The 18,241-nt window shown below is 45.0% G+C and overlaps 1 protein-coding gene across 2 annotated transcripts; it reads left to right on the top strand.

Annotated features, from left to right (window-relative positions):
* The first annotated feature begins 3,575 nt into the window (after positions 1-3,575).
* hspb7 (heat shock protein family, member 7 (cardiovascular)) lies at positions 3,576-14,153 on the top strand. Of its 2 annotated transcripts, none has more exons than XM_039755478.1 (3): positions 3,576-3,843; positions 6,435-6,568; positions 13,082-14,153. In XM_039755478.1, exons 1-3 carry the CDS (start codon positions 3,660-3,662, stop codon positions 13,265-13,267), a joined length of 504 nt encoding a protein of 167 aa, XP_039611412.1. In that variant the 5' UTR covers positions 3,576-3,659; the 3' UTR covers positions 13,268-14,153. The 2 variants fall into 2 exon arrangements, with proteins under 2 accessions (XP_039611412.1, XP_039611411.1); XM_039755477.1 differs by having other exon boundaries at positions 3,577-3,843; positions 6,432-6,568.
* The last annotated feature ends 4,088 nt before the right edge of the window (positions 14,154-18,241 follow it).

The raw sequence follows: 18,241 nt of genomic DNA, 5'->3' as shown, positions 1-18,241 counted from the left end.
ATAGGGGGAGGCAGTTTGATGGCTGAGGTCTCCAGGACTCTAAAAATATCCAAATCATATTATGGGATATCATCTACTGTTAAATTCTGCTCCATACTTCTAAAATTTTTATTTTTATACTGTATTGAGGATTTGTTCTGTTCTGTGTATTGTATTGTATTGTATTGACCCCCTTCTTTTGACACCCACTGCACGCCCAACCTACCTGGAAAGGGGTCTCTCTTTGAACTGCCTTTCCCAAGGTTTCTTCCATTTTTTCCGTCTTTCCTCGTCTTCTTAGAGAGTCAAGGCTGGGGGGCTGTCAAGAGGCAGGGCCTGTTAAAGCCCATTGCGGCACTTCCTGTGTGATTTTGGGCTATAGAAAAATAAACTGTATTATCGTCATGATAATAGAAAAGTAACAACACTTTTGTAAAGGACGACCACTTACAATGACAAAGGATGCAAACCACACTGCAATGCACAACGGCCATCGCTGCTGCCCCCTTGCCCTCCACCTTGCGAAGACAGCCTGGCAGCAGGCCTGCCACACATTCAGCATGCAGCAACAGATATTTTATGTTGATTTCTGTGTGAAACCATTGCTTTGTGACTTTTCAGAAAACTGTTTATTTGTAAAAAAAAAAAAACAAAAAACTTCAGTCCTCAAAGAGTTCAAAAATGTATTAAAGATGGGCCAGGGCTTTTCACCACCTCTGAATCTAAAGCAGGACTGTTTGCATTACACTTGACCTCCACTGTAATTTTATCCTTTCAGGACACACGAGACGCCACGGCACTTGACAAGACACGTGCAGTACACTATGGAATGTATGCAGTAGTGCAGGGGTCCCCCAACTCCAGTCCTGGAGGGCCGCAGTGGGTGCAGGTTTTCATCCTAACCCTTTTCTTAATAAGTGACCTGTTTTTGCTGCTAATGAACGTCTTTTGAATTCATTTTAACTGACTTGCTCTTGAAGACTCAGACCCCTCAATTGTTTCTTTTTCCTTCATGAGCAACCAAACAATAATGAGATACAAAATGAGCCTCAACAACTGGTGTCCATCATACAATATCTGAAAATAAAGAAAGGTGAAGGTCTCAGAAGTGTTGATCTGCTCAGGTCCCCAAAACATTTTAACGGTGCTCTTAGAAAAGAGAGAATCAACCATTTTGGAAGTGTCTGCTATTGCACAATGAGGGCAGCAACGAGCCATGGAATTAAATTTAATTAACGGCAAGACTCGGCGTCTCATTAAGCAACTGGTTGGAGTGAAATTGGTTGGCGTTTGAGGCCCTGACTTAGCCGGTCTTGTGTTGGCTCCCTCACGTCACATTTCATTTCTGTTTAAGGAAAGAAATGAAGCAATTCAGGGGAACAACTCCATTAAAATGAAAGGAAAAGGAGTTCATGAGCAGCAAAAACTGGTCACCAGTACAGAAAAGGGTTAGAATGAAAACCTGCAGCCACCGCGGCCCTCAAGGACTGGACTTGGGGATTCTTAGTATGGACCCCGTCCCAAAATGGACATTACTCTCTTAATAATAATTATCATGTATTACACTCTTAATAAATCTTTTAACGTTGAGCACTCATAATAGTTGCTCCTACATGGTTCCTTTCATATCATATTGTATGATTAACCTTTAAACGAAGGTGCTTGTTCATAAATGAAAATAAAAAAAAACTCATAAAAGTGACAGTACAAGAATAAGAAATAACTTGGGGGGGAAAAAACGCATAAGGAAACTGAGCTCCCTCCCTGCCTACATGGCGATCCCCGTATTGTCGATAAAAATCAATAAAATCAATCAGCGTGTTTTGCAGTAGTCAAAGCTGCAAAAACAAGTCAATTAAAATAAATTCAAAAGAAGTTAATTAGCAGCTAACTAAGAAAAGGGTTAGAATGAAAACCTGCAGCCACTGGGGCCCTCCAGGACCGGAGTTGGAGACCCCTGCAGTAGTGTGTGTGTGATAATAAAGTGAATGGTACACCACTGACTGCCCACCCTTATACAGTTTATCAGCTCTAAATAATTAAATGGCAATGTGATGTTCCTCAAAGTCGGCATGTTGGCAGAGCCCTCCGTGCTGCTCCTTCATGGCTTCAGCTCCTGTGGGACGCTGGCCCCTTGTGAAAGGTTCATTATGAAGTAACGAACGACCGAGCTTCCTTCATAAAGTGTGTGGACGGACTGAAGTGAGCAGGACAGAGAGATGGAGGGAGCTGGGTGTAGAGCCGCTGACAACATCGGGTCAGGTCTCTGAGTGCTCGTGAATGGCCAAGCCGAAGCAAAGAAGCAACTACGAGGGGAGACCTGAAGGTGGCAGCATCCCACCCAGTCTACTGGAGCTGCAGCACATCTGCCCGGAAGAATGGGAGGCAGTGCAGAAATCCAGGCGTGCAAAGCTAGTAGAGACGAAACCAAGAAGACTCACAGCTGGAATTGGAAGGGGGCTGAATTTAGGGTCTGAATACCTACATTTACAAGCTATATTGATACAGGGCGGCACGGTGGCACAGTGGGTAGCGCTGCTGCCTCGCAGTTAGGTTCGCTTCCCGGGTCCTCCCTGCGTGGAGTTTGCATGTTCTCCCCGTGTCTGCGTGGGTTTCCTCCCAAAGTCCAAAGTCATGCATGTTAGGTGCATTGGCGATTCTAATTTGTCACTGGGTGTGTGTGTGTGTGCCCTGCGGTGGGCTGGCACCCTGCCCGGGATTTGTTTCCTGCCCTGTGTTGGCTGGGATTGACTCCAGCAGATCCCCGTGACCCTGTAGTTGGGATACAGCGGGTTGGATAATGGAGGGATGGATATTGATACGTGTTGTTTTTTTGCTTTTTCATTATGGGTTACCGAGTGTAAGGTCACGGGCAGAAATGGCAAGTTTACAACACAATAAAGTCTGTGATGTCAGCTTGATGAAGGGCCTTATCAGTTACTTGGAGTCTTCTTGGGTCTTCAACATATAGGGTTAGCCCACCATACTGGAGCACCACAGGGTGGTCCTTCTAAATAAGGCGCATTCAGACTGCAATAGGCTGAAACCCCAGACAGGGGGCCGCCATTGAACTCCTTCTGGGACTTCTAAAGCCAATGGGCTGCACCAGTCATGTGTGCCACACTAAAGGGGGTGAACACTTATGCCAGCAGTTATTGTGTGTTTATCATTTCTAATTAATGGAGACCACTTTGCAGAGGCCTCCTTCCACTTGACATTAGGAGGTCTTTTCGTTTTCCCAAACGAATCCCACCGCGAGTCAATGTTACATCACAATAAAATGCGACAACAAAAGAGTGAGTACTTTTTATAGGCGCCGTGTTACATTAAATCAACTTTAAGAGCCCGGGATAAACGGCAAGTGAGAGATGTTGGCAGCAGGGGGGAGTGCAGCTATTTCTGGCCCCCATTGAGCCCGGAAGGAATGCGGCTCGTGAGTGCGTATCATGGTTTTGTTTGGAGGCGCAGCTCTCGCTCTCATCACCTAAACTTTCCACAGAGAAGCGAAGGCTGCTAAATTTAGCTGATTGAGTGAGCCCCCCCGCCCCCCCTAAACAAACCCACCAGAGCCTCGCTATATAAGACAGAGCCGAGGCTCTCCGGCCCCCAGTCCACCTTCTCCTCTGCAGACCCCCTGTTCTTCCTGGCCTGCCTGACTGCCTGCCGAGTCAAGTCTGTAAATGAGTGTGAAGAACTCGTCGGCCTTTCGATCGGAGCGCAGCCTCCACCAGAGTTCTTCCTCTCTGTCCTCCTCCTCTTCATCCTCTACTTGCAACGACCCCTATATGGACAAGACAAGGGGAATATTTGGAGAGGATTTTGGATCCTTCTTGAGACCCCGGGATGAGCCCCTCGGATTCACAGGTACAGCAAATAAATAAGAAGGCAGCACGAGAATCAGGGAGGGAATAACTACGGAGAGCCAAGGGGGGCAAGAGGCCATCTTACATGGCTGTGCCGTAGGGCCGGATGCTTCTTCAGTGGCACCATATTTATAATATCCAAAGGAGTAATGATGATGATAATAATAATCCTGCCATCTTGAATGAATATTAAGCAAGCTGAATGTGTGATGTACGGATATTTAATCTATGCCTTTACTTAATACAGAGCTATTCTCATTATTACTAATGCTGTTATTGTTTTTATTGATGTTATTGATTGCTGACAGTAGTTGTTGTATGTTCATTAGCAGCAAAATTAGTGTTATAGAAAAAAGGGAAGGGTTAATACAATACTGAGAAAAAAACATCAGCAGCAGAATTTATTTTATTATTAATAACCAAATAATCCTCACTCATATGAGTAAAAGACAGCAGTTGATGTCCCAGCACAGTCATTAACACATTAAGTGACCTTCAACAAGACTCTTGACCTCCTGCGATGAAAATGTACTTGCAGAACGGCAGGCGGCGTTTCCAGCCATTAGCAGATTGTTGACATCGGGGACCAACATGGAATTAGAGACAATTTATCATTTGTTATACTGTGAGATCTGTCAGTGGCAGACTGTCACAAAAGCTACAAAACACCCCAAGTGTCCCCAAGGTCACGGCTAAGGAGAGAATACAGCAGCACCTGCAGTGGCTTCATGAAGAAGATGGACAAGAAGGTCGTTGGACTCATGAGCCTTTAGCAGCACGAGCTTTGGCTGTCATGTCTCTCTGGTGATAGAAAAGGACAAAGAGTGCAAATGTGAGAAAAACCTCAGGGGAGAAAGAAGCTGAGCTGAGTGGTCCGAATCTGTCTGGGGTGCATTGAATCACATAGATAGATAGATAGAAAGGCACTATATAATAGATAGATAGATAGATAGATAGATAGATAGATAGATAGATAGATAGATAGATAGATAGATAGATAGATATGAAAGGTTCTATGTAATAGATAGATAGATAGATAGATAGATGTGAAAGGCACTATATAATAGATAGATAGATAGATAGATAGATAGATAGATAGATAGATAGATAGATAGATAGATAGATAGATAGATAGATAGATAGATGTGAAAGGCACTATATAATAGATAGATAGATAGATAGATTTTCATCTATTTGTCAAGTAATTCACAGACCCTTAATCTGGTGGTCCGGTACGCGCCTGCTCTTGACCCTCCAGAATGCCGTCTAATTTTGCTTTAAAGGAGAAGCTGTAAGTATTTCGGCCCCATTTATGTACTCAGCACGAGGACAATGCTTACGTTCATTAAAGCGTTGTGTAGATGTTCAAAAATAGTCTGTGCTCAGGACGGTATCAGCCGCTGACGAGAGGCCTTCTCACCGGCCGACAGCAGACTAACGAGAGAGGAATTCACATAACTATTAAAAGAGCTCATCAGTTTGCAGTCGATGACGAAGTGAAAGGAGCTGTGCATGACTTCCTTCTCACTCAACCAAAAAAGCTCTTTTCCCTGAAGGCATTCAGGCCACCGGTTGAGCGTGCGGAGGGTCCAGTCTGAGCTGGTAGCCGCCTGGCCAGTGTCCATTGCTGACCTTCAGGTCTGAGGCCTTGATGCTCTTTTTCCCTCTCGGACACACGACCTCCTAAGGACACGGTGTAGCGAGGTGACCGGCCTACAGGTTTCTGACCTTTTAATGAACAGAATATACAGTCAAGGCTTTTGTGTCATTAACATACGGATACATCATGGTGACATATTAGGCAGAACTAAGCAGTGATTTATAATGAGACGCAGTAAGCCAGCAGCTATTTGAGCTTCTGGACTTTTAAGTGGTCTGTGAGAGGAAGGCCTCAATCTTAAGGACAGAGAGACACAATGGAGCGAAGCGAGAGGCTCTTCACAGAGCAGCGAGTGACCGCTAACACGGCCAAGTGCCATGGAGCCCAGCTGCTTCCCGGGATTAGAGACAGGCATGAGATAAGCGCTCTGAAGGCGACTGCTGTAAAGTACACCCAGCAATTCAGGGCGGTCCTGCCAACAAATGTTTGCTTCAGCTCCAGATTTCTGTTCCTGTGACTTTGGAAGCAGCCCCAGACAAAGGGGTAGGGGGGGCATTAGGATTTGAAAAAGTTCATAATGTTCAGTCCATGGTCAGGGCAGAAAAGTGAGATGGGCCCTGGCAGTAACCGAAATTGACGTGCCCCTGAGATACATCAACTCACTTCTAATAAAATCATTGAATAAAAATGGTCGAAAGCAGAAGGTTCTCAGTGAGCCCCTCAGACAAATCATCTTAGTACTACCCAGAGGGTGAGGTGTGGCCCAGGGGGCAAAGATTTTGAGACCACTCGACTCCCACTCAGGTGGTCCGTGCTCCTTGTGTCCTCCAAGGCCTACACGACTCAATATTAATTGGCTTTACGTTATGAGGATCAACATTTAAGCCCACTGACCTGAAAGACATCTCTAGCTCAGAGTAGACCCCCCTACGTGTAGATGTGGCCACAGGAGACAGAGCATGAATTCCAGTTTTGATTTGCTTTTCTAGCAGGTCGCACTGGCAATGCTGGGAATATTAGGACTTTGGGAGACACCTACCAGTTCACAGTGGACGTCAGCGACTTCTCCCCAGAAGACGTGATTGTGACCACGTCCAACAACCAGATTGAAGTGCGGGCTGAGAAGGTAAGTCGACTAAACCAGGGAAAGGAAAGCAGTCAAGCGAGTGTGGCAGCGTGCGTTTAGATCATGTAGGTCAAGGACCTGACATAACCCTCGGCTCCAGCTGCAGCCCTCAGGGGGTCTTGAACTCTGTTTTTCTATACTTCCACCTCTTATGTCTGTATGTGACCTGTGATGGACTGGTACCCCCAAATTGAGGTGGGTGTGCCTGAATTAGATACGTAGGTTCATAAAATGGATGGATGGGTGCAACCAGGATGATCTGAGCCTCAGTGCCCAACTTTGGTTAATTGCGGCCATTTTCTTTCTCTGAAGATAAACAAATACATACATAATGTGACCACAAGGGGGTGCCACTGAGCCCCGAAACACAGCACGTTGTAGTGATAAAATAAAGGGTACTAATCTGCATAAAGCACCTTTTACAAAATTAGACACAATTATACAACAAATTCACAGATGGTCCTCCTTACTACCTGCACTGAGTGTTGCCCGCTGACCCCCGAATCGGACTCCCCGATGTGAGGTATCGGACCCCTTTTAAGACAGACCTGGGAATGCCATGCCATATCTTCAAGGACGAACTTCCAGGCCATAAATAAATTAGGGAGGTCCGTCCTATCCAGCCCCCCAAACAACAGGTCCCTCTATCAGTATATAGGGACCTGGAGGCAGCTACCTGCAGCCGGGGCTTGACGTTTATTCGTAATGACGGTCTGGAGCTTGTCAATCCCTAATGACGATGGGGCTTGTCGATTTCTAATGATGTTGTAGGGCTTCTGAGCGGTCAGGCCACTCCTAGCATAGACATATATAGATAGACGCCACATTCACTTTGTTGCCCAGTAGACACTTTACGTTAGCGCGTCCGCCATATTGCGAGTGGCTAAAGTGCCATTTAAACTAATACAGGTAGACGTGGAAACCGGGTTTTCTGATGAAAAAACAATAACGTTTAAAACAGTATCGTTTACATACAACAGATTTTGGTGAATCGTTTACATGCAATTATTTATATCCATTTATACAGTAATAATGGCAATTATATTACTAAATAATTCCTCCCATATAAGTAACATTTCTCGGACTGCCTTCTTCCATCTCCGAAACCATTTCTTGACTTCGTCCAGTTTTTACACAACACAGTACTGAAGTATCGGTTAATGCCCGAGTCACCTCACGTATAGATTACTGTAATGCTATTCTATCTGGCATCCCACAAAACGTATCCATCGCTTACAACTTCTTCAAAATTCTGCTGCCAGGATAATAACCTGCTGTTCTAAATCCACTGAACATATCACACCGATTCTCTCTCAACTTCACTGGCGCCCTGTTCACTACTGAATACAATACTAAATACCGCTCTGAACGTTTAAAGCTCTCCACCGCCTACCTCGCTGATCTCCTACAGACTTACACTCCCTCTCGCTCACTCAGATCCTCATCTGCAGCTCGACTTTCTGTACCGCACATCAGACTCAGTGCTATGGGAGCTCGAGCGTCTCTCTTAGTGCGCCTCAACTCAGGAATTCTCTTCCCTCTCATATACGTCAGCTCGATTCAATAACACATTTTAAAACTGCCCTCAAAACTTATCTTTTCAAACTGGCATACCAATTGTGAATTTTGGTTGTTTGCTAATTATTGCTTTTTGGTTTATTATTCTCTTATTTTAATTTTACTAATGTTGTTTAATTTTACCGTAAGGTGACCTTGAGTGCTAAGATTATAAAACGTGATTTTCTAATGGCCAAATATAACGAAAACAATTGTTCAGCCTTACGTATGAAATGTAATCCCCCGGGATCTGGTTTGGAGCGTACAGAGGTTTGTACAATCTCAAGCAGCACATGCGTGAGGCATCTTTATGCATTACTTCACTCCACAGCAGTGCCACTCGCAATATGGCGGCAACATTGACGTACGATGCTGCTGGTCATGCGGCGTCTAGTAATTCTATGTCTATGCCTCCTACAGCCAGGTACTGTACTCGTTAGTGACCCTGACAGGGCTGGACTCCATTTCCCAAGCACCCCTGCGCGTGTCCCAACTGGGTTGCCATACAAGGACCACTGCCACCTGGTGTATAGAGGATTGAGCAACTCCTAATTCTCGGCTTCCATCACTCCATCAGTAATAACATACCAGCAGGGAACAAAGTTATTTCTTCGTCCCACCAGCCAATTTCTTTGTCAATCCACTCTGGCCTCCCACCCATGTCATAAATCATCCTCCTTCCCAGCCAGGATGCCCGTTCCCTTTACATTTATTTGCTTTGCGAAGTGACTTGCAGTTGAGGACATAACGAAGTAAACATCAGTCTGGGTATGGAGTTAATTACTGCGAAATGTTAGGCTTACTGCGCGAGTTTTGAGTGCACTTTATGAAAGCTCAAGTTATGTTTTAAACGCATTTCATATGCGCAAATTACATTTTGAAAGCATCTTGTTAAGTGTAACGCGCGCAGGATGCGGTTTACTTGGCTTTCTGGTTAAGTGATTTTTGGCCCCGTTATTGTGTAGCTTTACCGAAAAATAAATCTGAAGGCGGGCGGAGATTGTAGTGGCGGGACTTCGATTTTACAGCCAATGGGAATAGTCATTGATTACCAGTCACTCGCGGGACACGCCTCCTTCCTCTAAACAGCAACGCTCAATTACTCACAACTCAAAACTCTGTGAAAGTTTGGCTTTTTCCGCCGGTTTATACATTATTTTACTACACACAACAATGCAATACAACAATCACATCCCACTTATCTTGCTGCAGAAGTAAACACCACTTGTACACCTTCAAAAACGTGTTACGTATCAAACCTTTCTCCATCTTGCTTGTCCATTGCTAATGTAATGCCGTTTAGTGAGGGCACAGCACAGCATCAACACAGAACACATCATTAACCGGTGGAAAAAAAGTGATACTTTCACTCAAGTCTTGAACCGTGTGATGCGCGTTCCCGTTTGGGGGTGGGGAGGGAAGTGTGTCTCGTGACTACCTGGTTAGCAGTGACTACTCCCATTGGTTGTAACAACGAAGCCCCGCCCTAGCTTCTCTCCGTCTGCGGCTCAAGAACGCGGCCCCAAAAAAAAATCACGTGACCAGAAAGCGCGTTAAAAATGTATCTCGTGCTTATAAAATGTGTTCAAAACGCTTTGAAAATGAGCCGAAAACGTAACTTGCACCTACAAAATCTGGTCAAAATGTAACATGTGCTTACAAAATGCGTGGTGCTCGCACGCGGACATTTGGCAGTAATCAAACTCCATATTCTGTTTGGGCACAACGTTAAAGAATATGCAGCAGACCAGGGTGCTCGAGAAGGACAAGGGTTTCACACAGGCGTGGACCCACTGACTACTACCCTGTAGGCAAGCATTATGGGTGTTTAACTTCATACGTGTCGCGACAGCGAGTCAGGGCACAGTAGTGATCTGAAGAGAGGAGTGCCGTGTGCCCACACTGACTGGTTGAATACCATAAGTGCCACTGCATTTTGAATCGTCTGCCCTGGCCTGGTTAAAACATAATCCTGCCCGCAGAGACTTGCAGTAGCCCAGAGGTTACAAGACCAAAATTAGACCAGGAGTTGTGCTGTATACTCAAATAATGAAATGTATTGTGGAATGTGACCATGAATAATTTAAAAAAAAAACTCACCGATATGTGAACATAAATAATTAAACGTTTCATTACATTTCCATTATTATTTCTTCATGTTTTGATGTCAGTGACACCAAAACGCAACATGAAATGAACAACAAAATGACAGCTGTCACATTTACCCGTCAAAGTTAAGAGGGCGGGCTCTAGCGGGTGCTGTGTTTTGATTGGCGGATCATCAGCACGTGAATAACTGGCCACCGGGAGGCAGATTTCGAGCGGACACTTAAGACGCAGACTGCCGGTAATGAATTCGGGGATTTTTAAATTAAATTAGCCGCTTCGAGCAGTAATTCTGGGCAGCGTTTTCTTGAGCTCGTGTCTGCCACGTACGCATAGAGTCACAACTTTGAACACGCGCTTCACTTAACGATTGACCAGTCAAAACGCAATACTCACTGGAGCCCATCCTCTCAACTTCGATGGGTGAAAATGAGAGTTTTCATTTCATGAAGCATTTCATTTTGTGGGTGGTGTTCATTTATTTATGCTCTCGTGTTTTTGTGTTTTTTTATTATCGTCACATTTCAACATTTATTGTATTTTGTCTGGAATATTCCTCCATAGTATTCCCCATAAAATTTTGAAAAAATAAAGAAATTGCACCAATAAAAGTCCATCCTTTTGTTTATTACCTTGTATAACTGAGATGAGCAGGGTCAGTTCTACCATATTGACACACTAGGTGGTCTCCAAAGGGTTTGGGGGACAATAATTTGTCAATCTACCCAAATTTCATTGGGCTAACGCTCAGGCAATGAGGACCAATGTCCGCTCTTTGATTTCTTCAAAGTGTACCACTCTCACATGAATATTAAGTTATAACCTGGTTTGGAACAATAGATATCTGGTCAGCCGACCCAATGCCCAAGCTCTTCCATGTAATAAACATGTATAGCAGTAGCCTTCAAGACTGCATGCTTTGGGCACAATATTTTCACCCATTCTTAGTGCAGCAAAAAAGCTCGAGCCCGTCTTTCAGATGAGGGCCATTAGGGTAATAAGCCTATCCTGGCAGCACTGAAGGCATGGCAGGAGCCAATCCTGGACTGAATGCCAAATCAAATCAAGTCAAGTTTGGGAGTATGCACCGGTACAGTGTGTTGCCGCACCCACCACACGACAAAACACCTCGGGATCCCAGTTGGCAACCCCCCAGGCAGACACGCGGTCCAGTCCCCCCCCCCTCTATCTGCCGCAGCCAGGTGTAACGTGGGCAACTCCTTGGTCTGGTCCAGCCACTCGGGTCCCCAACAATAAGGATCCTACGAGCTGGATCACCCTTGGGTAATCGCGCCACATGGCCGTAGTGCCATAACTGACGCTCTCTCACAATACAGGTAATATGCCTCATTCAGGACTCCAAGAGCAACACACACAAGTCAGACCAGCGGTCAGGGCCGGATTAAGACGAAATTGGGCCTGATGCTGCAGAGCATAAAAGGCCTATTGTTTCTCGCCATTGGTGCCTCTGCATTCGACACTCACCGTACACGCGCACTCAGACCCACCGAGGAGCCTTAATTGCTTGTGACACAACCAGCCAGCCTTTTCTGAACATCAATTATAATAACGACGTAGTATCGTAACAACTCGCGATTAACTTCAAACTATGTAACATCAACATTCAATAGCAATTGTCTGAAAAGTGCACTTAATGCAGAAAACCTAACAAAGAAATGCACAAAATTTCACAATTCTCTTACGTAACAGAGTAAGAAAAAATGAATTTGCAGAGACGTTGGGTCAAAGTGACTCAGTTCAGACTCTTGAGGGTAAAAGTTTGTTCACGATTTAAATTTCATAAGAGACCAGAATCCTGTCGAGGATTTAAAAAATTCTAAACATCCACACCGGGCCCGCAGGCTGGCTTTTAGCTTTACCTTCACAGATAACCATTTAAATAGCCATCGATTTTAACTGTACGACTAACTTTCAAGGTGAAAAATTCACTACATGGTACTTACTGAACAATAATAAAGTGGCAAGAATCCCCAAGATATTGCAAAAATGCAGCTAAATTACTAAGTAAACTGTTTAACGTAAAATTGATAGCATTAACTTAAAATCTTCGGTTAACAATAAACACAACGATGTTATAGTTATGTCACAGTGCAAAGAACAATAGTAACCGTATAATAAGTAACGCTGTGTCTAGGCATCCGAAAGTCGGACTCCAAATTTCATTCTAAGAATTATTTTGAGGTTAATATAGCAAAGGAAAACGGTTCAGCTTCCGGAAAATTCTCGTCTGTTTTCATCTGGGCCTATTTCAGGAATGGGCCTAACGCTGCAGCATCAATAGCACCCACCTTAATCCGGCCCTGCCAGCGGTACCCAAGGATTCTCCAAAGAGCCACAGAACCGAAGGAGTCCAGACACTCACCAGCCCAGTATTCAAATCCAGCAACCTGGAGCTGTGAGCTGGCAGCCACTCCACTACTCCACCACTCCTCTATCATGCCATAACGGGGAGACGGTCTGAATGGAAGTCTTTTCTGTGATCATTAACATCGTAAAGACCTTCTCTTCGGATGAATTAGTCAGTTACCCCTTCAGGGAAATCGAACAGTAGAATTCTGAGCAGTTGGACCCACCCATCCACATTCCCAGGTTCTTCCAGTTCATGAAAATGGACTTGTGAGATTGGAGTTCTTGGGACCCGGTTATAAATTCCAACCCTCTGAGGAGAACGTGTGTGGTGTGAGTCCTCCATCTGACTTCATCTACAATGCTTCCGTAGGTTAAAGGTGTCTTGAAGCCTGGGTTGATTTTTTTGTGTTCTGAAAGTCGACCTTCTCTCCCCTCTCACTGTTTCTTTGTGTTCTTTTTCTTCTTTTCTCTTTCTGCCAGCTTGCAGCCGACGGCACCGTAATGAACACCTTTACCCATAAATGCCAGCTGCCTGAGGATGTTGACCCCACCTCAGTGACGTCTGCTCTCGGAGATAACGGGGCTCTGACTGTCAAAGCCCGCCGCCACCCCACCAAGCATAACGAACATGTCCAGCAGACGTTTCGGACTGAGATAAAAATCTAAATGCTGGTACTCGAGTCAGACTTAACTTGCCACCTCCTGGTTGCCCCCCACCCCATTCCCCCTACTGCTTCTGCACAAGAAGAAACCAAGAGCTGCTTTGCTTTTAGGGGTCCTTCTCAAGTTGTTGCTTCTGCCCTATAAAGCGGGTCGATGATGGAGGTTGAGATGCCCGATGAAACCTACTGGGCCTTAGGAGCCACGCGCTGCCCGCATACTTGCTTTGTGATAAATGAGAAGCCGGTCTCAAAGTCCAAGCTGACACCTTAGAGCCAGGTAGTAGCCCCCTTGGACGAGCCATTTTAGACGTGTTCATGTTTTGGATTCTGAAAGGTAGATGGAGATGCTGGCAAAGGCGAATGGCATAACAAAAAACAAATCACATTAAACCTACCAAGGAGCTCGATATTAACCAAGCAGCCTGACCTTAACATGATGGCGTTCAGATTGTTTGCATTTACTACATTGTTTTGTGTGCTTTTCTTTATCCAATAATAACACTAATATCCAATAAAAGATCCGAGCCCGAACGGTAACTTTCCATTATACAAACACAATATTGCAGAAAGTCAAAATGGTGGACCACCACTCCCACTGGAATACCCAGCAGCGGCGACACACACTCTCCCACACAAATGCATTTACAGTTAGTGTTTCTGTCATGCTGGGTATTTGGTAAGACCTGTTTGTTTGTTTGTTTGTTGGTTTTTCTTTTGACCTTTGACCTTATTTGCTTGTTTTTCTCCTCTCTTGGGTCCACTTCATGGTGGTCTCAACTGTCACCTTGATTCCACTGAGATGCAATCTGATTCTCTCATCTCCTTTGACAAATGGTATTACCTGTTGATCTTCCATAACACCAACATCATAAATAAAGTTTAGCGATGAATTGTGAATTCATTTATTTCAGTAACACAATTGCCCCCCCCCATTTCCCACATACATGTGTCCCCTTGTCTCAAGGAGCATCCAAAAAAGAAGTCTGGCAATATCTGAAACATTAAAAAATTGAAGCAACCATGCCACCTGCGCCTCAGAAGACGTCATCCACCTGACGCTCAGCATGTTCAGGCCCGCCCAGTACTTGGATGGGAGACCACCGAGGAAAAGCTTTGGAAGAGGTGTTGGCGAAGCCAGCGGGGAGTGGGGGCGTACCCTTAGGTCTGTGTGTGGATCCCAATCCCACGGTGCAGTGACGGGGACACTGTGCTGTAAAAATGGTGCCATCCTTCAGAGGTCCTGTGGTCATAAAAGATCCTTGGGCATCCTACATAAAGAGTAGGGAGTATCCCAGTGTCCTGGCGAAATTGACCTCCATGGCCTGGTCATTCTGGCCCCCTAATCATTCCCTGTCTCTAACTGGTTATCTCTCTCTCTCACCCCATCACCACCTAACAGCTAATACTGAGCATACTGGCACAAAATGGCTGCCGTTGCATCGTCCAGGTGGGTGCTACACATTAGTGGTGGCTGAAGTGACTCCCCACTCATTATGTAAAGTGAGAAAAGGGTTATATAAATGTATTATTATTATTATTATTATTATTAATTTTGACATAGACAAGCAGCATCAGCTCCACATGAAGCACAATATGATGGCGATACCTCTACCAATGCCAGGCAGATACTTTTCATTTCTAGCTTTCTCTCTTATATATTTTGAATATTTTCAACTTTCAATCTGAGGCAGTGCTGCCGGAAGAAGGTCCTTGGACACCTGGAGCGCTTCCGGGTGTCCTATAAAAGGAGCCAGAGTCGGGAGGAGGTGGACAAAGCTTGCTAGAGGAACAGTGGAGGCAAAGAAAGAGAACGAGAGAGAAAGGAAGAAGAAGAAGAAGAAGAAGTAAAGTGTGTTTTTTGTGCTTGTGTTTGAACTGTGCTGTACAGATGGGAAACGAGGGGAAAGCGTTTCCCACGAGAAAAAAAAAGGCAAAATTAAAAGCGTGTGTTGCTGAACTCGTGTCCGCGTCTGTCTGTGTCTGGGTTTGGGCAGCAGGAGTGCCCTCTAGTGGCCACACCTGCTTTTCACTTTGCCATTCCAGGCGGTTTAGGTCATTGACATGGTGGATTAGTGGATCATCGCCCCACTCTGAGGTCACAAGCAGGTTTTCTTCAAGGACCTCTCTGTATTGGGCTGCATTCATCCTTCCCTCGATCCCGCCTCCTGGTCTCATCTACTGAGGAGCTCCCCAATGGCATGAAGCTGCCACCACCATGCTTCACCGTTGGACTGGTATGACCAGTGCCCAGTTTCCTCCTGATGTAACACTTAGAATTAAAGCCAAACAGTTCAAAGTTGACTTAATCAGAGCAGAGAATCTTGTTTCTCATAGTCTCAGGTGTTTTCAAACTCCATGCAGGCTTTCCTATGTCGTCTGGCCACTTTGCAATAAAGCCCAGATTGGTGGAGTGTTGCAGTGGTGGTTGTCCTTCTGGAAGTTTCTCCCATCTCTAAAGAATGTTCTGTGGAGCTCAGCCAGAGGGACCATCAGGTCACCTCCCTTAGCAAGTCCCTTCTCTCTTCTGATTGCTTAGTCTGGTTGGGCGGGCAACCATCTCTACGAAGAGTCACAGTTGTTCAACACTTCTTGCATTTAAGAATTATGGAGGCCACTATGCTCTTGGGAACCTTGAATGCTGCAGGAATGTTCTGTACACTTTCCCAGATCACACAATGCTGTCTCTTAGCACTGCAAGCGATTCCTTTGACCTTGGTTTTCACTCTGCTGTGATAGCTTCCATAGGCAGGTCTGTGGGCCTTCATTAGTCAATGGGACTGACGCACAGATGGACTCCAAAGAAGGTGTGCAAGAGGGCTGGGAATCCCAAGTCGAACCTCGGCCACACAATATACATCAGTTCTCTTGTACAGGCAGAGCCAACGAACATGTGGTTATGAATGAGGAAGACAGTAGATTCAGCTCTTACACGTACATCTCACTCTTAAATATTAGTCTCAAGACAACCTCTGATAAAGTGTGGGACAACACTTCATGATAAATAAGCCGTGTAGTTCTACTGTATAATATTTAAATCAAAAACCATGTGCAAAAAGCACTGAAGCACAAAAAGTAGTTGTCAGTGGAATCCACAGTGCAGACATTATATTTGAAATTTCAACTGGGAGTCTGGAATCAGAAGCAGCCTTAGGGGTGTGCGGGGCTGAGGGCTGACCAACCCCACCCGGGGCCGGTTACGTCAAGCACTCATACCGGTATGTGTGGTGGGAGAGATGGCCGGCAGCTCAATCCAGACGAAACCCCCAGGACGCTAGATGGCGGTGTCCCTGCAGCTTAGCGGAGCCCCAGATTCCCGCAGGGCATTATGGGGGATGGAGTTCGACTTTACAGCCCTGCTGGATACCGTGGGTGCCGCCAGGGGACGCTGCAGGGAGACAAGGGGATTTCAGTTTCCAAGTACTCCCAAGTCATGGCGATGTAAGGACAGAAGTACTTTGGAGCTGAAGAAAAATGTAATTCTCCATCTGACCAGGAAGTGCTGACAAGTCACGTGAACAGAAGAGGAGAAGCACTTCCAGGTCAAGGACTATATAAAGGACTGGTGGAGACCCAGCAAGCGAGCCGGAGTTGGGAGGGAGTGTGACAGAGCTGCTGGGAGGAGAGGAGGAAAAGAATTGTATTAGTTATTATTGATTACCAGTAACGGTGTGCAGTGAATACACTTGACTTGAGCATTCCTAGTCTTCCTCCTCTTTCTCTGTACGTTTATCATTCATTTCCTCAGAGGTTGATACGCTTGCTGCTTCCTGAGCAGCTCTTCTTTTCTCTACTCTAGCGGCCCGCTTTTTCTCTTCTTCCATTGGCATCTTTTCGCGTTAAAACAGATCAAGTCAGTGTTTGTGTTGCAATTACTTAGTACGTTTTCTTTAATTGTTAACTTAAGCTGACACTTAAGTCTTCGCTCTGCCTCAAGAATGATAAGTGAAGGTGGTAGGAAAAGAGAACGTCGCCCGTACGCATGCGCCACACGGCCGCCCTGCTGCGCACTGCCGAGAGTTGATTGTACAATAAAATAAAATAAAAAAAGTAATAAAAATCATCACATCGAAAGCGGATAGTAGACATCACCTAGTATATGTGTACCAAATATCAAGTCAATAGGTAAATTGGTTTGCGAGCTGCAGGTGATTTAAAATCCTGGACAGACAAACGAACAGCCACGGTAGCGTATTATAGAAGACGACTATGTATTGTGGTGGTGGTGGTGCTTTAAAGGCACATTATAAGGAGGAGAAAAGAAATTCAAATATTTGGTGGTGCTTTAACCTGGTGTCTTGGACGTTGGTCTGTTGGGTTTGAGGAGTGACAGCGCCCTCTAGCGTCGTACAGTGGACTGTATAAACTTACACACAAATTTAATAAAACAATAATGTTAGCATACACCAGATTGTCTCATTACAGTATTCCGTGAAATTTTTGCAAGATAACATGCAGACTATAATCTAATAAAAAAGTGCAATTCATAATTCATGCAAAATGCGATGCGGTGTCATGCGGAAATTAGCAGGACTTCTTCTAGAAAACGTACTCAAATGGCAAGTGTACTCTTAGCCTCGATATGCAGGATGTCATAGTCATAACTCACGTTGATGTCATGTCATCCGGTTATCGTGTTTTTGTGCATTAATATTCAGACATGTTTATGGCCTACAAATAAATTGTGAGTTTCAGTGTTTTGACAAGAAGTGTGAAATTAACGTAGAGGTATCATCATGAAATCTATTACTGATTTCCATGTTCAGAGACGAAAATCCCCTTTTCTTGCCTTCTGATTAGAAAAGTCGTTGACGACATCTTCGTAGTCTAATCTGGATCTACAATGTCTTTTTCTATAGATAGGATTGCCAGACCGCAAAGCCTGTCTTGAGACATGGTTGATCTACGCTGGAAAATGTAACTTATTATATAAAGCAAATCCGCTCGAACGGGACACGCGGGCCTGGGTGTTTTTTTGCAC

The sequence above is a fragment of the Polypterus senegalus genome, chromosome 6 (genome assembly GCF_016835505.1).
Source record: "Polypterus senegalus isolate Bchr_013 chromosome 6, ASM1683550v1, whole genome shotgun sequence".
In the NCBI taxonomy this organism is placed as follows: domain Eukaryota; kingdom Metazoa; phylum Chordata; class Cladistia; order Polypteriformes; family Polypteridae; genus Polypterus; species Polypterus senegalus.
This window is presented reverse-complemented; position numbering and strand designations above follow the sequence as displayed.